This window comes from Lepisma saccharinum, chromosome 30 (assembly GCF_977018435.1).
Source record: "Lepisma saccharinum chromosome 30, izLepSacc3.1, whole genome shotgun sequence".
In the NCBI taxonomy this organism is placed as follows: domain Eukaryota; kingdom Metazoa; phylum Arthropoda; class Insecta; order Zygentoma; family Lepismatidae; genus Lepisma; species Lepisma saccharinum.
The window spans coordinates 9353870-9381119 of NC_139258.1; the positions used below are offsets into that span (position 1 = coordinate 9353870).

General features: G+C 41.2%; 1 protein-coding gene across 2 annotated transcripts in view; it reads right to left on the reverse strand.

The window, feature by feature from the left end:
• Positions 1-27250, reverse strand: part of LOC145981965 (uncharacterized) — a 61422-nt gene that overhangs the window by 24565 nt on the left and 9607 nt on the right. For both annotated transcript variants that reach the window (XM_083115472.1, XM_083115473.1), the window contains exons 4-9: positions 26164-26721; positions 24664-24808; positions 22366-22633; positions 10175-10320; positions 5826-6172; positions 3723-3857 (exon numbers count right to left, since the gene is read on the reverse strand). In XM_083115472.1, coding sequence (XP_082971598.1) covers positions 3723-3857; positions 5826-6172; positions 10175-10320; positions 22366-22633; positions 24664-24808; positions 26164-26721 — 1599 coding nt within the window. The remainder of the gene's footprint in view (positions 1-3722; positions 3858-5825; positions 6173-10174; positions 10321-22365; positions 22634-24663; positions 24809-26163; positions 26722-27250) is intronic.

Consider the following 27250-nt stretch of genomic DNA (forward strand, 5'->3'; position numbering starts at 1 on the left):
AGTGTTTCCAACTTCAACCATGTCCACTATGTCGTCACTCGACCAGCCCTGCTGATGATTCTGAGATGGAATCGAAAGCCTGGACAAACTATTAAAGGGTCTTTTATTGTGCTGTTGGTGTTGATTTTAACAAGTATGTTGCCGGGACATGACGTGAGAAGTGTTTTACTGTCATAAAATAATAATCTTGGAAATTAAACTGACACATCTGAATCAGTGTGTGCATATACCTCATGCAGACTATTGATAAAACACAAAAATATTACACCTGTTGTAGGATGTCAATACATTTGAATTTACTGCTCGCAATGGGAAAAAAATATTGAAGTTGGTTGAAACATGAGAAGGAAGTGCAAATTCAATTACATTTGCAACATAGAATACTGAACACCACTTATACAATAGTAATAACTTGTTGCCACTGTTGTTGTTATAGGTGTGAAGTTTTATCATTACAATGTTTTTACAAGAACGTAGCATAATATGAAGTGTGTCTACTATGGTATGATTACAGGCTTTAGAACCCCCCCCTCTATTTTTTGTTTTTGGAAAAATCTTATAGTACGAGGGTCACTATTTATATTTTGAGCCTAACAATGAAAAAACAGTCACCTGTTACGTACAATCTTATATACGTCTTTTGAAGCACCACGATTGTATTTATTGAGCATTTGTTTGCACCAATTGACGCGAGCGTCTTTTTGAGTTCTTGTCAAATTGTGTGGGATCCAACGAGAACATACCTTTCTCACGGCTAAATGATCATGTAATATTTTATATATGCTGGTGGAACTAATGCCTATGGTTGCCTCAATCTCACAGTATGTCACATGACGATCTTGCAGTATTAGGTTTTGCACAGCAGCAATGTTTTCTTGAACAACAACTGATTTTGGACGACCTTCGCGAATCTCGTCGGTGAGCGAATGGCGGCCACGATTAAATTCGTTATACCAGCGTTTCACAGTGGCAAAGGATGGGGCTTCATCGCCAAATGTTGTCGCGTAATCTCCAAGGCAACATAAACAACACAAATCAAGTTATTGACAAAACATTTGAAGTACGTTATGGTCAATAATGCCAGACGATTCCGTGCAAACTTCAAATCGTGCCTAACTTCAATCAGTGTTGCCAAGGCTCAAAATATAAATAGTGGCCTTCTTATATGCGCATAGCTCTACATTACATATTAATCAGGTGTTGGTAAATTTCCTAATGTTCACGCTAAAGTTATTTGCAGTTTAAGAGCAGCTAAGACCAACCCTTGTGGTGAATTTCTTAAGCATAAAGGTTATACCAACTTTCGTTGGTATACATTACATATTAATCAGGTGTGTGAGTAAAAAGTAACTCAAAAGGCTACGATATGCCAACTCACGAGGCATAAATGCCACACAGCAAATGCCCAAAGAAGGAAGGGCCTTTGACATAGTACAAAGGTAACATTAGTGTAGACCATATAGAGGGTATATACCCCTGTCAAAAGGAGTAAATGGTTTAACTCTTTAGATTATTGGGAATGTACGTAACAAGGGATCCATGGTTCATCAAAAAGAAACATATTGTGTGGACTAAAAGTCCAGTCAAAAAGATACCGTGTCATTTTGTGCATCTCAGTTCTTCGTAACATTTCAAATATTTCCTTCAGAGAATGTTGTTGTTGAATTGTTATTTTATACCTGTCGCAAAATTAGTTTGGTATTGAGAGCTGAAGGAACACACTTCACAGTACGGTACACAGTGCAGCCGTCTGACGCTGTGTCGAGGAAAACGTGTTATGAAAAAGAACAACAATGATGAAATGTGTTATTGTTTTCCCTATTCATTTCCATTTCCCTTACGACATGAACGAATTAACGAAACGAGCATTGTTTACAAGTTACCTTTTCAATCCATTCTGAAAATGTTGAATATATACACTTTCAATAATTATTTCTTTCCGAAGTCGACGTTAAAGTCTGCCCATCTTTCAATTATACCTTAACTGAATTGCACAAAGTCCAGTTGGTGGGGAAACCCGCGGTGGTTTGAGGAAATTTTTCAAATATCCCGAGTGGCTCTGGGGTCGACTCAGCCCAAGCAAGTACCTGGGGCAAACCTGGGGTAAAGGCGGTTGGTGAACCACATCACCTCCATAATATGGCCGAGGTCGAGAATGTGTGGAGCCCTACCTCCACATCCCCATATGCCTCCATACTTTATTTTGCGTCCATTAATTTTTTTGTATGAGAATCCCAGAGATTTTATGACTGTCCTTAAAGATGTTTCCTCACCTTGAAAAAGTCCTGAATCTTTCAACGCGCAGTTTCCCACCAGTGGTTTCCTCCTATAATAAGAGTAAATATGGCGACGAATAGCATCTTGCTGAAAGGTATCTAAATTTATCATGCGTTTACTGATATTCCTCTTCTTTCCTGGAGTTTCCAGTTTTGAAGCCTCGCATTTATTTATTTATTTATACCACATTATATTTGTCTTTCCCTATGTAACAATAGTGTTCACAGACACACCGACAGCAGCAGCAGTCCTGTCCAGAATTTTATTTACAGAAATGATTGGACCCACATTGTTTTTCTCTTGCTCAAATTATTTGCGCTCAGAACAAAGCATCTCCCACGTTTGGCCTTTGAGAGGAATTCCTTTTTCTTTTAGTGCATGGCCTCTTTGGTACATTGTCATCTCGAGTATTGCCTCCTGTGCTTGACAATCTTCACACAAGCACACGACACACTCAAGCAGAATACAGAAAATTATGTACAAAAAAATAACACACTAAAACAACACGCTATATAAAACAAAGAATATGCTAAATTCAGTAAACACTAAACAAACGGACCGGTTAAAATATCACAGCAACGCAACGCAACAAACACGTCCTCTCCCAACAACATGAAAACTGATCGCAGGAAGAATCGCCCGATAAGCGGCAACACCGAGATAAATGTTTTCTGTTGCTAGGTAACCAGGGCTTGGGTGAAGCACTGCGAAGATTTTGATTGGCTTGCATGCCAGCAACCCACCCTCCCGCAGTGACGTAGACCAGCTTTCTCCATGTGCTTCACAAGCGTCAATACCAAACTAATTTTGCGGCAGGTATAAGTCCACTTTCTGCACAGATAAGCTAATCTGGACTGGACCTACAGTATAAAGTGGGATCCAAACCACTATGGGCCTTCACTGTGTATCGAACCCAGAACCCCATTGATTGCATGGCAACAGAGTTATCACTACGGCATCGGGGAGGCTCCTTCAAAGAACATGTGTTCAAAATCAAATACATAATACATAGTGCCTCACTTTAAATAAGACTCTCTAGCCAGCCCTCATGGTGGAGTGGTTAGCACATTGTGCTACGACGCCAGGGGTCCCGGATTCGAATCCCGGCCTGGGCATGGATGTTTGTGAGTGTCCATTCATCAATTTCATCACTCAACCCCATCCTCGCAAATTAGTCAAAAGTGGCACAAGAAGTGAAGTAAAATAAAGCAAATCAATAAATAAATAAGACTCTCAAAGCCATTTGTGCTGCCACAATGATTCTCAATTCCTTGCATTTAACTGTTATGCATAGACTTATCAGGGATTGTCATAACACAAAGAAGAACACAACACCACTAAAAAAAATCTGTTCTCAGCAAATATAAAAAGTATTGGAAGAATCCCTGTAGTAGCATTGCGTTCAGTCTGGTATGAATCTTAGATGGCAGAGTAAGGGTAGTTACCTGGACTCAAGATCAGCCACCTTCTTCTGCGCTACATGCAGCTCATCCATGTGACGGATCTTCTCGGTGCGAGCCTCCGCAATCAGCTTCTCAGTTTCCTGACTTGTCTTCTCCAAGGCTGCAATCTTCGCATCCCTTCGGGGAGAAAAACAGTTAAGCACAAACACAATATGTGACGAGTTACAGAATCAATAAAAAAAAAAAGACTTCTTGAAACATCCTGAACTAATAAATAACTCAAATTCTGCAGCAACAAAATATAACATAGTGTTGATAAAGACAAAGATACGGTTCCCATTAATTTTGAAAAAAACAATTCCATAGCTTTTCCAGGTACTTTGAACAACCTTCCAGATCACTCTGTAACTTTTTAATATACTTATAAAATAAGTGTTATGTCTTCAAATTTGCATGATAATTAGGGATGGGACCGATTAATCGGTACTCTATCGGTATCGGCCGATATAGGCATATCGGTGTATCAGTTTATCGGTAAAATTACCAATTATTTTACTGATCCGATATATCAATAAATATCTGATAAATTAGTGCAAAATTCTGCCATTTTGGTGTAATTTTTATGGATAATCTCCATGCTCTAATTTCTAAAAAAGTAAATGTCTAAATATGCAACTTCTTTTGCACTGCAGTCACATTGAACCAATTTGTTAAGGAGGTCAATGAACCTTTCAGGTTCTTCAAGGACCACTTCTAATTTTATATCGGATCGGTAGAATATCGGTTATCGGTATCGGTACATTTAATATCGGTACTTTATCGGTATCGGCCAAAATTTCATATCGGCCCATCCCTAATGTTAAATCAAACGAATCAAGTTTATTCAACACCGTTCAAAATAAATAATGAAAAACAAAACAAAAAGAAAATATTATACATTCCTTCCCAAAATTAACCAGTTGGGAGAAAAAGTAAACAAAACATTTAATTTCACTGATTTCCCTAGGTTTTTGAATGCATTTACAAAATTATCTGATTTATATGATTAGTGGCTAGTCTAGAATTCAATCACATGTAAAAATTAAATCTGAATTCTTGTGGAAAGTATCTCAATTGCTGTACACACACCAGCCAGTTTGTTTTTGAAGTCCACTTTAAGCACAGATAGGCTAATCGGTACTAGACCTACAGTTGGAAGTGGAATCTGAACAACTGTCTGGCCAAAGAACCAACTTCAAATTCTACTTTGTCCTTTCTGTCTAAAGACAGGGAGGGTGAATTCTTGAGGTATTCTGCTTTGCTAAACTTATACCTGAAAGTAACACAGGTGGCAAAGGCATCCCCAATGAGGACAATGCCTGGCTAAGGCTAACGGTCGCCACCAGGTAGCAAACAAATTGGTCTCCATTTGTCTCTATCCCCCGTCAACTGCGAACAAAGGGTGCAGTTTCACAACAGAAGGGGTCATTTACGACTGAGCAATGATCAGGCCTTTGCAAACATGGCTATTTGCAGTTCAAACCTCCCCGATCTGGAGACGAAAAGTTGGATCTTTGACTGGACAGCCTGTAGTATCCCAACTGGGCATTAAACCCTACACTCCTTGATATAAAGGCGAGGTTTTAAGACAATAATAAAGTTTAAAACATGGGAAGGTAAGTCAGGTTGGGACCAATATCAGTGAAAATTGGTTAAGAGAATCAGCACTAGTATCAGTATTAGGTCCAATTGGTATTGTCGTAGGGATGGGACCGATTAATCGGAACTCTATCAGTATCAGTATCGGCCGATATAGGCATATCGGTAAAACTACCGATTATTTTACCGATCCGATATATCGATAAATATCTGATAATTTAGTGCAAAATTTGTTGTAATTTTTATGGATAATCTCCATGCCCTAATTTCTAAAAAAGTAAATGTCTAAATATGCAATTTACTTTTCACTGCAGTGAAAACACATATTTATTAAGGAGGTCAATGAACCTTTCAGGTTCTTTAAGGACCATTTCTAATTTTATATCGGATCGGTAGAATATCAGTTATCGGTATCGGTAAATTTTATATCGTTACTTTATTGGTATCGGCCAAAATTTCATATTGGCCCATCCCTATATTGTGGCATGACGTTTTCACAACTATTACTTTGGAATGCTGGCTGCATCGATGGCTGCCTGCCTCAGAGCACTCTCCTCCAGGTAGCGCTGCTCCCATTTGGCCAGCTCCCCTTCAAATGTCATGATCTTCTCTTCCCGGTCCCTGAGCTTCCGTTTCAGGTCCGCCAGCTCCTCTCGGTCCATCCCGCTGCAGGAGCCCTCCTTGCTCGACCTGTCCATTCCTCTCCCCTTCTCACGCAGCTCCTTGATCTCGCGCTCCAGCTGGAAGCGGAGCTTGCGCTCGGACTGCTCTCGGCGATCGCTTGCCAGCTGCAGGGATGACAACGCTCGCTGCAGTTGGGCCGTTCGCTCCACGTACATCTGCTTCTTTCGACACTGGAACAGAATCATTACATGCTTTAAATAACGTTAGTTGTGTGGTTGGTTTGTGACATTTCAATCAGAGCTGCATCAGTTCGAATTTAATTACTTATATCTTTCTTGAGCCCAGTATCTTGAGTTCATTTTTCACCATTATGTGGAAAAAAAGAGGGGAGGGGGGTTTTGGAATTAAATTGGCAGCAATCTTAATATTTTTTTCTTGCATGTACACATTGCTTGCATTATAGAATTATTTCTCATGTAGTCTACGGTTGCTACAAGTATAAGAACACAGTTAATTTGTTGTGACGTTTCAGGAGAACACACACAACCTTCATCAGACATTTATTTTTAGTTTGACTAAAGATACAGTTATAACAATGGTTAAAAATTTTCTAACAAAGAACAATCAAGTTATACAATGGATCTTGTCAATGTTACATTGTTGTAATATAGCAACTTAACAGTGAACCAAGCAGTCTGCTTTTATTATTATTTGACATGAACATTTTATATTCATGATTGGGAAAAGAGACACGCGGTAGTATATAAATACGGAGAAACTAGTACTCACTTTTATCCGCGAAGCTGTTTTTTCTTCTTTTTCGATTAATTTCAGTGGCCACTGCCACCATCCTCATTGGAACTTGCTGCGCTGTTGCTTGGCGTGCGTCTTTTGTTCGTAGTTCTCTGGCTGCCGTTAGGTGCGCTGCTAGGTGCACTGTGCATCTTGGTGCGTCGTCTGCTATTTCCGGGCGATAACTGCTGCAGTAGTGGAATCCAAGTATGGTGCGCTTGCCCGCTATCGATGTTTAGTTCGTGCGGGAAGTGCATTATGGCGTGCGTTTCCTTGATTTTGGTGTCTATGAGCGTGTTGGCAGTGTGTCTGACTCGAACCTTTTGAATTTTATGGCTATTGTATTTGATATGTCTAGCAAGACCAGTAGTGGGTTGGGCTTTTTTCGCATCTGCTAGGTGCTGTTGGATTCTTTCATTGACAGATCTGATGGACCTGCCGATGTAATGAGCCTTGCATTCACACTCTGCATCATATACACCTGGGTTGTCAAGGGGGGAGAGGAAGTACCGTTTGTGCTTGTTCAGTTTATCAGTTATTTTGGAGTTGGGTTTGTGCGCTACTTTGATGCCAAAAGGGAGAAGGGCTTTGGCTATGCGGTTGGAAGTGGTGGGATGGTAGGGGAAGGCAAACCATTTATATGGGTCGCTGGGGGTTGGTTGTGGCTGGGTTGCTTGTGGATGGGTTGATTGTAGTAGGTTAGGGTGTCTGACCTGTATTTCCGCCTTACTGCACCAAGTGGAAAGTTGTGATTCAGTGTAGCCATGTTTCAGGGCTATTTCTGTGATGGTGGCTATCTCCTCTCGTAGATCCTCTTCTTTGCCACAGTAGGAGAAGGCTCTTCGATAAAAGTTTAGCCACACATTGGCTTTTTGCTTAGGGGGATGGCTAGAGAGAGCATGTATGTACTGGTTGCCTGCATCCGGTTTTCTGTAGACGGTGGTTGTGAATTTGTTAAGTGCACGGCTGATGGTGATGTCCAGGAAGTTGATTTTACCAAGTTTTTCATGCTCTACGGTGAAGTTGAGCCTGGGGTGGATGTTATTTAGTTTGTTCACTAGGAGGTTGAGTTCTTCTGCCTTTTTGTATACAACTATTGTGTCGTCCGCGTACCTTCCATATCGGATGTGTTGTAGTTCTGTACGCGGACGACACAATAGTTGTATACAAAAAGGCAGAAGAACTCAACCTCCTAGTGAACAAACTAAATAACATCCACCCCAGGCTCAACTTCACCGTAGAGCATGAAAAACTTGGTAAAATCAACTTCCTGGACATCACCATCAGCCGTGCACTTAACAAATTCACAACCACCGTCTACAGAAAACCGGATGCAGGCAACCAGTACATACATGCTCTCTCTAGCCATCCCCCTAAGCAAAAAGCCAATGTGTGGCTAAACTTTTATCGAAGAGCCTTCTCCTACTGTGGCAAAGAAGAGGATCTACGAGAGGAGATAGCCACCATCACAGAAATAGCCCTGAAACATGGCTACACTGAATCACAACTTTCCACTTGGTGCAGTAAGGCGGAAATACAGGTCAGACACCCTAACCTACTACAATCAACCCATCCACAAGCAACCCAGCCACAACCAACCCCCAGCGACCCATATAAATGGTTTGCCTTCCCCTACCATCCCACCACTTCCAACCGCATAGCCAAAGCCCTTCTCCCTTTTGGCATCAAAGTAGCACACAAACCCAACTCCAAAATAACTGATAAACTGAACAAGCACAAACGGTACTTCCTCTCCCCCCTTGACAACCCAGGTGTATATGATGCAGAGTGTGAATGCAAGGCTCATTACATCGGCAGGTCCATCAGATCTGTCAATGAAAGAATCCAACAGCACCTAGCAGATGCGAAAAAAGCCCAACCCACTACTGGTCTTGCTAGACATATCAAATACAATAGCCATAAAATTCAAAAGGTTCGAGTCAGACACACTGCCAACACGCTCATAGACACCAAAATCAAGGAAACGCACGCCATAATGCACTTTCCGCACGAACTAAACATCGATAGCGGGCAAGCGCACCATACTTGGATTCCACTACTGCAGCAGTTATCGCCCGGAAATAGCAGACGACGCACCAAGTCGCACAGCGCACCTAACGGCAGCCAGAGAACTACGAACAAAAAACGCACGCCAAGCAACAGCGCAGCAAGTTCCAACGAGGATGGTGACAGTGGCCACTGAAATTAATCGAAAAAGAAGAAAAAACAGCTTCGCGGATAAAAGTGAGTACTAGTTTCTCCGTATTTAACATTTTATAATTATAATTCCCAAGTATCATCTGGCAATTCAAAATCACCATCTCCTTAACAGAGATTATTGATGTCTTCAGTCACTTTAAATTTTCGAGATGCTGGCCTACAACACTTGTGAAAAAGAAAACTCCATGGTGGATCTATGTTGCCAGGTTCATTATTTAATTTCTTCCAGCGTTGTTCTGCAATGAACGAAGCTTCCCAGACATTCAAATTTATAGCGAAAAATGCAGGCTCGACCAGGACTTGTACCGGAGTCTCTGGCATACCGTGCCATTGCTCTAACCACTGAGCTACTAAGCCGGCCTGGCCACGCCTGATTTTTCACTATCGCTGTTTTACCTGCGTGGAATCGTCTCTGCCAGTGCTACCACAACGGGATCTGTTGCCTTAGAAACACAGTAGACTTTGACGTTGCCTGGTTCCTCCCAGCGTAGAGATGTATGCTGAAAATTTCTACGTAGTACATCTCCTGTGTGTGTCTAATCTTCAATATTCAAATATATGTTTTTGTCACTCTTTTAAAACCCTTCCCTTTTTAATTATGTGCTTCTCCTTGATGATGCGATTTAATTATTTAATATAATGGAAGACATCAAGAATCTCAGTAACAGAGGTGGTGATTTTGAATTGCTTGATGATATTTGAGATTTATAATTTAAAAATGTGATAAAATTTTCATCTTAAATAATTAAAAAAAACAGACTTTGTAAGTGAAGGTGCCGGGGAGGATTATCAGTGGCCCAGGCTCCACCTCGTCTGGTGGTCATGTCAAGATCTGTTTTTATCTGTAAAGTGCCAGGTCTTTATGACCAGCAGATTTTATACTCCATAATTGACACCATCCCCAAACACATCATGTGTCCAGGGACTGAACAATGATTTTTAGATGTAACACACTACTCTGAGGACGGAGGCAGAATCAGCTTCCAAAACATAGCTACTTAAAGATTTAATACTATATTCTATGATCGAAATTTTGAAAGTATGGAACTGAATTTTGAAGTAAGTTTCAAAACAGAATTTCACACATTCCAAGATGCCTTTTCTGGCATATTTATACTTCTGAAACCAGATTTGTCACATTTATAATAAGCAGGATTATATGTGCATGTGAACAAAAATCTTCCATGAAGAGTTGAAATCCAACCAGGGAAGGATCTCACCTCCTCCTCCAATCTGACTACATTCCCTTGAGCGTTCGTGAGCGCTGTGTCCAGGATGTCAATGTGCGTTCTCTGCTCCTGCAGGGTGGCCCTCTGTGCTGCAAGCTCTATCTCCTGCCGCTCCTTGGCTGCTACCAGCTCTTTGTCTGCAAAAACGGAGACGAATCAACTCCACTGAAAAAACTCCAAGACGATCAAAAGTTATGCATGCACAATGCTTCATCTAATTGTCAGGATAAAGCAGATTCCAAGCATTAAAACCATTCAGAATACTTGGAGATATTAACTTAAATAAAAGCAGCCCGTGGTGCAACAGCCCTACCAACTTACTGCAGGCCTCACTCAAACACCCGAGGTAGATTATCCAACAAGTTATGGGGTGATGTGTTGTCAGCACGACAACTCCCAGTCATTTTTATGTTTCCACGACTGGGTTACACTACTCATTTGTAGCTCCCCCAATTTCCTCACAAGGGTGGGTGGCTACTTGTCCCATACACAGGCCGAAATATCAGAAGAAAAGTTTTTATGCTTTCCTCAGGAGACTCGAACCTGCATGCGGTCTGTAGCCAGAGCGTAAAGAATGACATTGCGATCCGCGCAAGAGACAAAAGAAGTGGGAAGACCGACGATAGATTTGGGAGTCGGATGGCTTTGTCTACGCGGCTGGTCCAGGGATACGTGCCTCCAGGTTACGTTGCCGAGTGGTAGGAAGGATGAACCTAACCTACTCACCCACCTTGGGCTTCATTGAACCCACAAAACTACCTGGCTATGCAACCTGGACGCACCTATCCCCGTGCAGCTCTACGCTGTCCTCCAGTGACCATTAACATGGAGGATGTCCCCAATAGACCAGCATCCATTCCGAGGAGTGATTGCTGGTTTATCATAGGGACTTTCAGCCTATTTATTCCGGAGCGAGAAGTACGCTTCCCGGACTTACCCGCCCAAATATGAATTGATAAATCAAGATGTTGGAAAGACACATTTAATATTCTGATGTTAACATATTTAACTATACACAAGCACTGCACAAACTTATAGGTTCGTTTTTACACTTAGAACCAACAAATAGGTAACAAAAAGCATGGTACTTACATATCCTGCATTCACCTCATCACACATGGGCCTTAAAACAAACACTTTTCACTCCAACTATAAATGGGGGAATTTCTGGTGGGTTTTCACTAAAAATATAGCGGTATCTTAAGACATATGGGTATTGGCTTGCACATGGACTGTTTCAGGGAGCTATATCACAAAGGATGGACCGAATAATCGTGGATGTCTTTGGATACAAAGCATCATGGTTTCCTGAAAACTCATTGTCCTCACCATGTGGTATTTGAAATTTCCGAATTTTCATGAATATTGGTTTCATGCACTTTAAGGTACTTCAAGTGCTGTAATTCGTCCATATTATACACTACAGGGCTGTTTCCCAGCACTTAGTGGATATTCCACATGTTAGAACACAAGGGCTTCTCCTTTGTCCTCTCTCCACTGGCCTACACTGGCCCAAAACTTGGAGCGATGTTAACTATCCTAACTATCAACACAGAGTGAAATCAAGATGGCTTCCTCACATGTTAGAAGCTATCACAGTCTCATTGTCTGGTAGCCACGCCCATGAGGCCATCTGATTGGTTCACAGCATCTTGGGTTACTTGCCTTTATCTAGTACCTTGAGAAGTCCAATAGATGGCAGTCCAGTCAGGGCTAGTTCCACTGACTCTCACCAGATGGCTCTGGTGCTGTGAGACCGATTGTCTTTTGTCCAAAAACATCGATTTTTTGATGTTTTTGTGGTTTGTTTGCACATATAATTGTGACTTGGAGTTATTTTCAGGGAAAGCAAGTTAATTTGTGCTTGCACAAATGTTATCCTGAAAATATCTGTTTTAATAAAAAATTTGCATGAAAAACAACATGTGCTCTCTGAATTCTGTTTGTCCAAAAAAAGGATGTCTTTTTGATAACCAATGAATTTTGGTCTGGGGCTTATTATTTACTTAATATTTTGATGTTTTATCATACTTTTACTAATTAGGCCTAATTTCTGTTAATCTTAACATATCTGGGAATGTATATTCCTATTAATTTTACCTGAATTGAATTGGCCTTGTACTTTGGTTGGAGTGGAGTGCTGCCTGTATGTATTGGGGATGTATACCCAACCTTTGGTTGGTTATACATATCCCGGGCCCTCGGGAAAAGAAAAAGGATACGTGAAGCGGATCATTTTTCTTTACCCTTTACTACACTATACCCAAATACATACACAAAACATTTATATACACACTGAATCGTTATGACCACGCTGGTCCGAAAAGAACATATACATGAAAAAAAATAAATTTGCACTTATTCTTGTCCGTCACATGGATATATGTTTGAGATATTGTTCTGTCCGATATATCGAACGACTTCCTAGACGGTATATACATGGTTAATATAACACACACTTAAAAGTTTTCAATAGATGTTCATGTTATAATGTCTGCTTTTTGTCGCACTGAATACAGTTTTTGTACTCGACCTGAGCTGCATAATAGTTTTTAGACATGTATCTAATGTCTCTGCCCCTCATTCACTTGAGGGTGCAGTACCTTGAAGAACTGTTCATCATACACCTTGGTATGTGGTCCACGTTTGGTCACCTCACAATTGTTCTTCAGTATCTCCTTAGGTGGAGCATGCTGTCGCCTGGCTTTGCGCAGCATCCGTTGCCAGCAAATGTTTTTGTTGCTCGCTTGGCGGAACAATGCTTCGACCTGGCTACCCATTGGGATTGTGAACAATCTGTGGAATGCACTCCTTGTGTGAAGTCTATCGGATTGTCATGGTGGTTCGTTTCTGGATGTCAATGTTCGATTACGAACCCCTGACACACTCCCTGCTTCCCCATATTGCTGGAACGCTGAAAAGATTGTCTCTGGTTCCTGGCATAATATGCTTGGGGGTCTGCTTCTGCCTATGACACCATGCACTTTTGTATGTTTGCTCCGGGGTTTTGTGGTGACACTGAGGGGGAGTTGGAGTGATGTACTCACTGGCCCCACTTCACACGCAGGCTTTGACCTTACCCTTGTTGGTTATGGGTTGTTCCTCATAAACAACCCTATATGTTTGGGGGTGCTTGCATCTCTCTATTACCGCTAACCCTGGTTTGGTCGAACCCAACCCATCGGTAGTGCAAATACCCAATAATTGCTAAACAATATTTCGCTTGATTGGTAGTGAGTGATCTAGCATAGATTTGCACTCATAAGGAAATAAATCTCTATATGATGGTTGGACTCACTTTTGTGTCCAACAAAGAAATGGCCCTGGTATACAATAATGAAATTACCCTTTATACCACAATGAAATTGCCTTGGCATATAATACTGAAATAATACTTTGGTATACAACAGTGAAATAATACTTTTGTACACAACAATGAAATAATCTTTTATATACGACAATGAAATTGACTTTTGCATACAATGATAAAATAATCCCTTACACGATCTTGACATAAATTTTTCTACCCTCTGTACAAATGGGTGAATGTCACAGACCAGACAGAACCTCATCCACAAAACCTCTGACCTTTAACATATATTAATACTAGTGTTCAAAAAATGTGTAGCTTTTTCTCCTCATCTTGTACCTGTTGTACACTCCTATCCGTGCGTCTTACCCTGGATGCGCTAGAGGGATACCAATACCTCTTATGCGACTAATACTATAGCGCAGGAGCCGTACCGTCGCGTACTTCTCTCCTAGGTCCTACTGATATCGGGTTTAGGAAGAAACGTAGAGCTGACGAGCAGACATCTACAGTTTCCATGGGGAAGTATCACAAGGGTACGAGGGTGGAGCCATTTGTGCGCAGTTACTCGTCTTACCAACAGACAAAGCAAGTCGTAGGGAAACGGCTGCACCCCGTCGGGATTGAGGTTGAGTCCTCGTTGAATTCAGAGGCCCCTTGGCTTGAATTAACTTCTTTGAGGTACTCTCGATGCTAACACCGGATGTAGTAGTCTGAGCTTCTCAATGTAATGACTATACACCTTATAGCTACACCTCCACAACTTCATGTTATTGACATGTTGGTTGGGTAGGCTCTTACCGCTAACACAATGAACAAGATTAAATATGTTATCTGTCACCTGATCACTACAAACTAATGGACCGAAGAAGGTGTGGAACAATTTGTGGGTCTGTCCCTCTAGAGCTTTGCTTTGGAGATGGGATTTAAGAAATACTAAGTCGTACACTTTGATCACAGTTCGGTTTTGCTGTGACTTATTTACCTTATTGTTGGCTTTGTTTCGCCTTTCGGCCGTCCGTGATACAGCCATGAACAATTGTTGATCCCATTCGGTTTGTTCACCTGTAGGAATATGAAAGTGTTCCATAACGGGGTTCCTGAGTGAATTGTTTGGCCCTAACTGGGGACCATTGTCTACTATGATTCTTTGGGGAAGTGAAAAATGTACAAAACATATATCAATGAGTTTCCTCACTATTAAATTCCATGCTTACTAACCGAGTAGGAATTGTTACACCCTGGCCACCATCACCCCCAGCGAGAATAGCACAGGCTAGTTTCCCGAGGGTTGCTCATAGGGCAGAATGGCATTCATCTCGCTCTGTTGAGATTCCATTTGTCTACCCTTGGGTGTGTGACCTGGTTTGGTGAACCATTTTACCTCATCGAGTGCGTTGAGTATGGTATCCATACCTCGTGGGCTGAAGTGAACCAGGTCGGGTCTCATGTTTTGACCGTAACCCATGGTTTCTTCGAACAACGACATGTTCATTTCTTGGCCCTTATGCACAAATTTCGATGAGGAATCCAGAACCCTTACATTGCTATTATCATCAAGGGATAATATTTTTGCAATCAATGAGTCATACATGGCCCAGAACCTGTGTCGGTTCTCATTGGCTAACCTGGGAACTGGTGGAGGAGTCAGAACAATGACCTTCTGAGCACCTTTCCTCTTTAGGGTGTAAATGATATCCTGGAGGTTCCGGAACACCTGGTTGGTGTCCTTCCCTCGGAGCATATCATTTGTGGATACCATTAATAACACATTTTTATGAACACACTTTTCCCTTCTCAAAGCACTGAGCAACTGCGCTGAGGTTTGTCCAGATATGCAAAGTCTGATGTGGTAATTACCATCACTGTCTCTTTGGACAGGATACCCGAATTTTCTTTGCGCAAGACGTGACAACATTGAATCACCCACTGCCTGATATTGATTTATCAGTGGAGTGTGCTTGCATGAATCTGAACATTGTGGGACAGGTTTAGGTTTGGCATCGCCCTTCCCCACGTCAGGACGTTGCCTACCTAGTTTCCCTGGTTGTGCACATTTGGATGCACCTCAGCGAGATGCTCGGAAGACCCGTGTGAGCTGGCGGAACTCTTACGCTGGGACGTTCTACCCTTTCTCCGGTCTACCTTGGTTCTGTTTGGGTACTCCTTAGGCCGGGAGCCCCTCGCAGATTTGCACATGTGAGCGTCCTCCTTTTTGGACGAACCGCTCGCTTCACCCTGACCACGACTCACATAGGTCCGGTTAATGCGAGTCGTGGTTTTCCCGTAATTGGGTCGTGCTGGCCTTGCAACTTCCCTCTCAGGATATTGTGGCACTTGCACACTCTCATACCGAAGTATGGAGTTGGCCACCTCCTGAAGAGAGACGAAGGGAGCTAGGATTAGCTGGTCCTTCAAGCTGCGCGGCAGCTGTTGCACAACGTGGGTGAAAACCTGGTTGTCGGCGATTTCTGGCAACGCAAGCCTAATCATTTTGACTTGTCGCCAGAAATATTTGTGCACTGATCTGTGCTGGGATGGGTTGTACCTGTCGTTGAGAGCCTTCGCAAGGGAAGAAGCTCTCCACCCATCCCCTTGGAAATATGAGAGGAACTGCCTTTTGAAATCTGAGTAGGACTTGTAGGACTTGAACTTTCGTTCGTTCCTCTCGTACCACTGCCCTGCCTCGTCCCGTAGACAGAACGAGATTATTTGGAGGGCTTCCGCCAAATCTACCTCCAGGAGAGTGAGATCTCTCTCAAACTCCTGCACAAAATCAGAGGCCAGCCTGTTCCCCTGCCCGTTAAAGGTTGGGAGCTGTTTGAGATCAGCAAACCTAACCCTAGGTTTGCTCTTGTTCCTCCTCCGGTTCTTCCTCTTCCTCTGGCTGCGGACTTCGGCGTCCGAGCTTTCGGAGTTGGACTCCGGGGAGTTACCAAGTGGGTGGTACTTGTTAGGGGGAGACACATAGCCACTACTCTGGTCAGAGCTTTCGTAACCCTTAGGTCTTCGTTTGGCTTTGTGCAAGGCATGGTGAACAGACACATTTCTTGCGGATGAGACGGGCATGGTAACTGACGTCAGTGGAAGGGCGGACTGAGTGATTCGTCTCTCCATCCCTTCCAGGCAAGCAAGAATCCTCATCAGGCTCGCATCGTCAGACCTTTGTTCTGCTGACAGCTGCTCCTCACCAACCCTTTGTTGTGAGGAGGTGCGCTGCTCAGTGACTTGGCCCTCGGAAATGCATTCATTCGATCTGCGGCCTTCCGCCTGGCAGTTCGGCATTTCCTTTCTCACTTGCTCGAGAACCCTGTTCTCGATCGTGACCATGTGGTCACTGCAAGTGAGCTCTCTGCATATGTTTTCTAGGGCATCTAACCTCCCTAGAATCTGAGCTGTGGTGGTCTGATTGTCACCGCCTTGCACTTCGCTAACGAGTTCCCTCAGTTCCGAAATTTGGTCTGACACATGTGTAAAATCCCTACCTAATCTTAACTCTAAGTCATTACACTGGATCTCTATCTGACTTATTCTATTGGTGTTGGTCGCTACTTGCTTAGTTAACAATTCTGAGGTCTTTGTGGTGGCATTGTGGATGGAGTCCAGTCTGGCCTGGTATTCCGTCCTTACGGCTTCAAGTTTCCTATTTACTTCGGCCGATGCCTTGGCAAATTCCCTACCCTGAGCATCAATTTTCTGACCCTGTGCTTCAAGTTTCTGACCTTGCGCATCAAGTTTCTGACCTTGTGCCTCAAGTTTCTGACTTTGCGCATCAAGTTTCGCATCAAGTTTCTGACCTTGTGCCTCAAGTTTCTGACTAACGTTTTCAGATATTTTCGCCTGCTCCTGGAGCATTGCTACAATGAGGTCAAGTTGGGGGTTACTACTGGTACTTGCACTACCACTGGGTGGGAACCCACGACCTGCTGGCCGTTCCAACGACCTTGATCTGGTATTCATATTTGGGGAGTGCCGGTACTGAGTCTCATAATCTTGCGATCCGCGCAAGAGACAAAAGAAGTGGGAAGACCGACGATAGATTTGGGAGTCGGATGGCTTTGTCTACGCGGCTGGTCCAGGGATACGTGCCTCCAGGTTACGTTGCCGAGTGGTAGGAAGGATGAACCTAACCTACTCACCCACCTTGGGCTTCATTGAACCCACAAAACTACCTGGCTATGCAACCTGGACGCACCTATCCCCGTGCAGCTCTACGCTGTCCTCCAGTGACCATTAACATGGAGGATGTCCCCAATAGACCAGCATCCATTCCGAGGAGTGATTGCTGGTTTATCATAGGGACTTTCAGCCTATTTATTCCGGAGCGAGAAGTACGCTTCCCGGACTTACCCGCCCAAATATGAATTGATAAATCAAGATGTTGGAAAGACACATTTAATATTCTGATGTTAACATATTTAACTATACACAAGCACTGCACAAACTTATAGGTTCGTTTTTACACTTAGAACCAACAAATAGGTAACAAAAAGCATGGTACTTACATATCCTGCATTCACCTCATCACACATGGGCCTTAAAACAAACACTTTTCACTCCAACTATAAATGGGGGAATTTCTGGTGGGTTTTCACTAAAAATATAGCGGTATCTTAAGACATATGGGTATTGGCTTGCACATGGACTGTTTCAGGGAGCTATATCACAAAGGATGGACCGAATAATCGTGGATGTCTTTGGATACAAAGCATCATGGTTTCCTGAAAACTCATTGTCCTCACCATGTGGTATTTGAAATTTCCGAATTTTCATGAATATTGGTTTCATGCACTTTAAGGTACTTCAAGTGCTGTAATTCGTCCATATTATACACTACAGGGCTGTTTCCCAGCACTTAGTGGATATTCCACATGTTAGAACACAAGGGCTTCTCCTTTGTCCTCTCTCCACTGGCCTACACTGGCCCAAAACTTGGAGCGATGTTAACTATCCTAACTATCAACACAGAGTGAAATCAAGATGGCTTCCTCACATGTTAGAAGCTATCACAGTCTCATTGTCTGGTAGCCACGCCCATGAGGCCATCTGATTGGTTCACAGCATCTTGGGTTACTTGCCTTTATCTAGTACCTTGAGAAGTCCAATAGATGGCAGTCCAGTCAGGGCTAGTTCCACTGACTCTCACCAGATGGCTCTGGTGCTGTGAGACCGATTGTCTTTTGTCCAAAAACATCGATTTTTTGATGTTTTTGTGGTTTGTTTGCACATATAATTGTGACTTGGAGTTATTTTCAGGGAAAGCAAGTTAATTTGTGCTTGCACAAATGTTATCCTGAAAATATCTGTTTTAATAAAAAATTTGCATGAAAAACAACATGTGCTCTCTGAATTCTGTTTGTCCAAAAAAAGGATGTCTTTTTGATAACCAATGAATTTTGGTCTGGGGCTTATTATTTACTTAATATTTTGATGTTTTATCATACTTTTACTAATTAGGCCTAATTTCTGTTAATCTTAACATATCTGGGAATGTATATTCCTATTAATTTTACCTGAATTGAATTGGCCTTGTACTTTGGTTGGAGTGGAGTGCTGCCTGTATGTATTGGGGATGTATACCCAACCTTTGGTTGGTTATAACATCTTAGAAAGCACGGCCATGGTGCGGGCAATATTAACTTAAAAACTATGTCATATAATGATCATTTGATCATAACAGGGTTCTCTCTTATTTTGGAAAATAAAATTCCCTGCCCTTTTCAGGTTCTTCAGGTAATTTTAACCCTAGCTTACCCATGCCGTTCAAGAAACTAATTTACCTGAGTGGCAGGTAGACGAGGCTTAGAGGCCCACACATTTGCTTATCAGTAACATTCAAAAAAACATTCTTATTAAATCACTGCTTCCTTGGTTATACATAATAATTATAAAAATGACAATATTTTACTGTCACTTATTTATTAGGGATGGGCCGATACCGATAAAGTAACAATATAAAATTTACCGATATCGATAACCGATATTCTACCGATCCAATATAAAATTAGAAATGGTCCTTGAAGAACCTGAAAGGTTCATTGACCTCCTTAATAAATGTGTGTTCTAAGGTGACTGCAGTGAAAAAGAAATTCCATATTTAGACATTTATTTTATTAGAAATTAGGGCATGGAGGTTATCCAAAAAATTACAACAAAATGGCAGAATTTTGCAATAAATTATCAGATATTTATCGATATATCGGATCGGTAAAATAATCGGTAATTTTACTGATAAACAGATATGCTTATATCGGCCAATACCGATAGAGTACCGATTAATCGGTCCCATCCCTACTATTTATCATAAAACTAAAAAAATACTTATTAATTTTGCATTAGTGCTCTTTGGTTTATATCGGTAGGGGCACTTATATAGTAACTATAATAATTGCGAAAATACCACAATCAATAAGAAACAAGAACAAATTGTTTAGTATTGATTGTATTTGTGTCATGTCAGAGGACACATCCCTAAGGGGTCAAATAGCACATTGTGTGAATTTTGCCTCGTTGGTACATTACTTTAATGATTTTGGTGTCTTCAGAGAAGGTTACCACCTACACCCCATAAAGGCTATGGATACCATTGGAAAGCGAATGAGGATGAAAAAAAAATAGTTCAAATGTTCACCACAAGGTGGAAATGTGGCACTGAAATAACATGAATGATCCTTTGCAAGCGTAAGACAGCATAATGAATAGAGGCACATATTTTTGGTAAATAAAAAAGCAAAATTTCTGTATAAAAACGGAGTCAATTTCGGGTTCAAAAGCGGTAAATAAAATAAAATATCGGTGTTATAGTGGTGAAAAAATGGATCAAAAGTGGTATATACAAAGACATATTGGTTTTAAAATTGTGAATATAATCCTAAATTTGATTTAAAAACTGCACTTATTCCGCAGAATTAACATTTCACTTCTAATAGCACATTTATGTAGTTATCAGAGCATTAAGTTTATTTCTGTGTAAAGGAGTCCATTTTTGCTTCTCCAATATTAACAGCAGAATTAATAACTTTTCCGGGAATTGCATAACTCTCAGGATAATTCAGACCTCAGAAGGTGTCACGTCGGTGAATTTCGTGTTTAAGAGTTAATTTCGCTTTTTGCAGTTCATTTCGCATTATTTCGTGACAAAATATGGTCACAAAATGCATCTCACACCTTTCAAAAACATGAAAAATTAACACCACAATGTGTTTTTTCAAATTTCGTTTTTTCGTTAAAAACGAAATATGCATGCCCCTAGTAATGAATGATTCAACAGCAATACAAAACTTTTGTACTTACGTGTGGTGAGTATCTATTATTTCAAACGACTGTTCCCTTCTTCAGGTTCTTTTTCTCAGCTACCAGGAATATGTCATAGCCACGTCAAATATCTCAACGTCAGGAAAAAAGGAAACTGTACAGTTTAGATGAAGGCAGAATTTGGAAAATTTCTCTAAAACCTTTAATACCCCATGTTCCCTCGTTTGTTTAAAACCATAGCTGCACAAACTTCTTGATCTAAAAACCTATATACAATTAAAACGTTAAAAAGATGTCTGCTTGTTCACTTCCCCATGCTGACTGTTGGTTTATTCCTCGCCGTATGCAGGAGGTTGCATGTGTGCCGTTTCTCTCCTCGGTACCCTTCCCCTCCAATTTCCCCTCTCTATTATGTAAAGTCAAAAGAACCTGAAGAAGGGAACAGTTGTTCCCGAAATGTCGTTTGAAATAATAGATACTCGCTATACATAAGTACATAAGTTTTGTATTTTTGATTAATTTTTTGAAAATACGAATTAATCTATATAAAAGTGAGTAAGTTGCACACATCATAAATTATGAATTTAACAGCAAGATGCTGGTCACTGTGTACCCGAGTCCCTGGATGTATGATGTTACACTAGACTCTCGCTTATATCAATATCATCATGATATTGATATGAAAGCCGTTTGGCATGAAAAATTTAGCTCTCTTATTACTTGTATAAAAGGAAATTACATTCATTTTTCTTTATTGTTTCTGAATGTTTTACTGTGGTGGAAATGAGTTAATATCTTGATCTTTTTTACAGAATTTAGAATTTTATTTGAAATTAAGAAGATAAACCACATGTAGGAAGATAACAAAGTTTAATTTCTAATTGTCATAAAGAAAAATGAATGTAATTTCCTTTTATACAAGTAATAAGAGAGCTAAATTTTTCATGCCAAACGGCTTTCATATCAATATCATGATGATATTGATATATGGCGCTCAACATGGGTTCGAACTACAGACCCTGAATATTCCAAACCATCCACTGCACAACTCAACCAAGAGATTTTACATGAACTTTTAAAATGTACATAAGTACATCCGGCCATTCCTTGCACATATGGGTGCCGGATTCGCGGAAGTGCCGGATTATTGAGAGGGTCGAAAATTACGTACTACTATGTAGTTTAAACACATAGTTTACATGTTTCCTTTTAGAAGCCATAGTATGTACTGAACTTTACTGTAAAAAAGTCACAATTTCAAATACTGTACGTATGTATAGCATTGTTTAACATTTTTAACTAACAACATTGTTGAACACGATAATTCATTGTTGTACGCGTCATTTCTGCTTGAGTGACTACAGGCCGGATGTGGGCCGCACTACTGAGAGGGCGGACTATTGAGGGCCGGATTAGCGAGAGTCTAGTGTACTTATCTAGTGTACCAGATTTCAGCACCACATTTCCACCTGCTGGTGAAAATCAACTATATTCTTTTCGTCAGCATTCACTTCCCCATGCTCTCTATACCAAATTTCACCGCAATCCGATTCTTCAAAAGGGCTCCACAGGGCTCCGAAGTAGGAGCACATTAAATATAACCAACGAGAGCACTCACTCTGAGAGATGAGCTGAGCTATGAGAATCTCCCTCTTGTTCAGTTCCTTCCGCAAACTCTCTCCTTCCGGCAACTCCTGCACAGGACGGCTGAGGAGTTGGGACGAGAGGAGGTCCACCTGCTCGTGAAGCGCTCGGTTCTTCTCCTGAAGCCTCCTGGCCTCGTTCTGCAGCCTCAGCCGAGCCGCCTGCTCCAGCTTCTCCCTCCGCTCGGAGGCCTTCACGAGTTCCTCGTGTGCTCGGTGCACTTGGGAAATCTCATCGTCCAGCTGAAAGGAAACAGACCAGGTCAGTTGATGGTGATAATCAACAAAGTGTGACTAGGGATGAGCCAATACCATTTGATACTGATGTCGATATTTCTTTCCAATTCCAATTCATTGATTATGACATTCACCAATCCCAGTGATGATACTATTACCAATTCTAATACTGACCAACTCATATGCTTCAACAATGCAATCATTAAAAGTCATTCAAAATATTGATTTAATTAATGGATGATTACTAGGGGCATGCATATTTCGTTTTTGACAAAAAAAACGAAATTTTTAGAAGCACATTGTAGTGTTAATTGTCACGAAATAATGCGAAATGAACTGCAAAAAGCGAAATTAACTCAAACACGAAATTCAGGGTTTCTTCACCGACGCGACACCTTCTGAGGTCTGAATTATCCTGAGAGTTATGCAATTCCCGGAAAATTGATTAATTCTGCTGTTAATATTGGAGAAGCAAAAATTGACTCCTTTACACAGAAATAAACTTAATACTCTGATAACTACATAAATGTGCTATTAGAAGTGAAATGTTAATTCTGTGGAATAAGTATAGTTTTTAAATCAAATTTAGGATTATATTCACAATTTTAAAACCAAAATGACTTCTTATATACCACTTTTCATCCAATTTTTCACCGCTATAACACCGAAAGTTTATTTTATTTACCGCTTTTGAACCTGAAATTGACTCAGTTTATGTACCGAAATTTTGCTTTTTTATTTACCAAAAATATGTGCCTCTAATGATTACTTCACTCCAAAATTAAGCATCAATTTCCAGTTTTGCATTAAAATCCTAACTCCATTGCAATTATAATATGTAACTAGTGTTTAATTTAGATTAAAAGAATTACATAAAAGGTAATGGAAATGAAAAATAGCTGTACTGTTCAACCAGCGATCTCTCGAGGTTTCTGCGCATGACTGAAGTAGACAAGGCCATTCGTAAATTGCGGGAGTCACAGAGCCTCTTCTCTGAAGCGCGAGTGTCACATGGGGGAAGAGACCAATGTTGCCAACAGGAGAATATTGACACATAAGATATTGGAAGTGCTCTGGCCATGGGGTGGCATGTTTGCAACAAAATACGGAAAGACATGAAGTTTGTTCGTGTGTGTGTAGTGTGTTTGTGCAGAGTTCTGTAGAGGTAGGACCGTCAAAATATTCTGGTGTTAAACCACTACGCAGCACATTCAAACAGATGGTGCACAATGTGCATGAACATTTCACTTGCGCCTTGAGTTTATTTTGTTGAAATGAAATTTTGTTCTTTCTGTTTTATTTCTTGCCAATATCTTGGGGAGGACGTGACCCCCTGACCCCCATCCTAACGATGCCCCTATAAGTGAAGCAATTCTTTACCCTACTATCTTTCTATTTTAAATTGGCAGAAGGACAAAAGGCTTGGTTGTGATAAAAAAAACAAGTTCTTGTCACAATCCTCTACTTCTGCACATGTCCCTCAGTTTTCGTTCGCTACGTTCTGGTGGATCAGAATCCTCGCAGATTGGTAACACTGTTCAACGTGCAACCGTGAAAGACATTCTCCCAGCTGCTTTCCCCTTTCTCTTGGCACTTTGCCAACTGGAGCTCTCCGATCGCTGGTCAAACAGTAATTTGATTATGCAATGTTTGTGAAAAATTAAATAAAATTGCATATTTTACATAATTTACAGTATTACAAGTGTCATAACAAGTATTGGTGGTTAAACTTGGACCAATAATTTCTGATACTGATGTATCACCTCCACCCTATCAATGATATTTTAAAAATGGTGGGAATTTGAAAAGCGTTCAAGTGCACGGCACTTGAATCTCCTGGAAAACATACAGACTGACAGAACAAATGTTAATTTACGTACAAAGTGATTAAAAAGGTTTATGTGTGCCTACACCTACAAATCTGCTCATGGCATTTTGAAATGTTTTCTTTGATAGCACTGATTTCCTCAGTGCTGTCCCTTCAGTACAAATAAAAGAAGCATACAATGTTTTAAGTAGTCACATAAATTCCTTACCTTTTGAGCTTTGGTTATTTTCTTGTAATAAGCTTCCAGTTCGAGTTTGAGAACATTGTTCTCTTGAATCAGCATCTGCACTGTTTCGGAAGAGGGCCAGGCCTCTCGCAGCTTCTCTACATCCTCACGGCCCTTTGTTCGAGGTCTGCCAAAGGAAAATATTCAGTTCTCAAAAACCAACTTCAACGTAACTAAAGAAATTATCATGGTGGGTACGTAGAGGAAGATAATCTACTCTCACTAACTTATTCATAGTTTGATTTTTGTTATTTAAAGTCCCTTTCCTGCTACTTTCGACTAACTGCAACAATGAGGATGAGTGATGCTATTGATTAACGGACACTCACAAAGACCACCAAATATGCTAACCTAAGAATAGATTGAATTAATTTCAGCTGAACCACAGTAAATATTCCTATGCAAATAAACCCTTCTTGACATGCTTCATGCTTTTGAAAATGTTAGAGTATCTACAGAGGATGGACAAATATATGGAAACATCTGCGAAGAAAAGCTGGCATGCTGTAGCTAATAAGGTTCAGGACTGTCTTTAGCTTCCAAAATGGCCTGCAGTCTCCGAGGAATGGACAAATACAAGTCCTGGATGGTGGATAATGGGATCTTGCACCATTCTTCATGCAAAACACGGTCACAATTTTTCTCAGTGTTCTGTCTCTGTCAGTCTGCGTACATTGTCGTCCACGCAGGTGTTTATCTGATGATGTCTTTCCGGACACACTATTATGTCATCATGAACTTGGATAGAGTCCCTCTCGATACACCAAATAATATGGCTACTTCGGTAACAGAGGCGCCTGCAAGGCGGGCACCAACAATTTGCCCTCTTTGAAACAGTCAGCTCGGACATGATTCAGTATCAACTGCACTGCACACTATCTATCTACACTGCAACTGTCGACCCATATCTCACTGCGATAATCAAAACAATGTCGCACCTCGTCCAATTTCAAGTGGAAAAATTGCCTCGATATCACCCGTTCCGATGTCATGGTGTTTTCATATTTTTGTCCATCCCCTGTAAGAGCCTAATAAACACAACTGAATGATACAAGATTAATGGACTCTCACCAAAGTGATTCCGATATCTACAAATTACTTATGTTCATTATAAGGTAAAGGTAAGGCAAAGTCCCCAGTGCAAATAGCACCGTGCCATGAAGACATATTTATGAAATGTGGGACTAGAGCCCCACACATTCTCGATCTCGGCCATTCTTGGAGGTAATGTGATCAGCACCACACTCCAGCCACCATAACCCGGTTGGGTTGTCCCCAGGTACCCATTGCTTTGAGGCTGAGTGAGCGCCAGAGCCACTTTATGCAGGGACAAGCCTGGAAAAATGTCATGCTAAGATCAGCCACCATATCGACTAGCTCCTTATGTACATTATTCTATAATTTATTTTTAAAATGATTTAAATCACGGATTTTTTCTTTAAAAAAATTTCCACAATCTTGATGATGAGAAAATATAAGTACCTCTGACACAAGACACTCTTCTTGAACGTGGTCTCTCCTTCCCTCGCACTTAGTCTAGAAAGATCCGGCTGGGACCGAGACAAATTGTGCTTGTCAAGAGGAGGAACATAAGATTCACGAATGACAAACTTCAGATATGCCGGAGGTGCAGGTAAGCCGGGGTCTTGGAAAGCCAGCCTTTGACCAGCAGAGTTCTCCTTGCCGACGGGCATCTGCAGGTCCTTCCGATAGAATTTGTTTGGACTAGAATCCTCGGGACCATGCTCGTTGCCTGTAGGTACACTTTTCACTTCTTTGGCCAAATGCTTCAGCACCTGGGATTGGTTCAAGTAATCATCCGGAATATCCGTGATCTCCAAAACGTTGGGATCGAATTTCCCCAGCGATGGGACCTCGGATGATGCTCTCAACATCCCGGACTCCTTCACCACCCTCTGAGACGGAGACGACCACGTGGAAGACATCTTGATATCCCCGCTCTGACCAGAAGAAAACAGCCCTGATCCGGAGTACCCGGCAACGCTGTCTGAAACATCGTGCACTACCACGCCAGACAGTCTGCAAAAGAGAAATATGATGTGTGCAAACATAACATAAATATGTACAGGTGTCTAGAATTTCAATTTTTCTTGTATGTCTGCATTGCTTGCATTGTAGAATAATTTATCTTGTAGTCTACGGTACTTACAAGCATAAAAACACAGTTTTTTGTTGTCACGTTTCAGAACACATGCTCCCTTCATCAGATATTTATTCTTAGTTTGATTAAAGATACAGTTATAACAATGGTTCGTTTCCACTTGGGCTCCGAGGATATCCAACTGGGAACAAATGGCAGCACTCAACACATGTGGAAACTGTCCAAGAGTGAGTGGGTGATTCTACGATCAAGGGACAGTTTAAAGTCACAGCTCTGTAAAAATAGTTACCAAGCTCTTCAGTAATTCTATAACTGTATCTTTAATCAAACTAAAAATAAATGTCTGCTGAAGGGAACGTGTGTTCTCCTGAAACGTAACAACGAAAAACTGTGTTTTTATGCTTGAAATAACTGTAGGCTACAAGAGAAATAAATCTAGAATTTCGC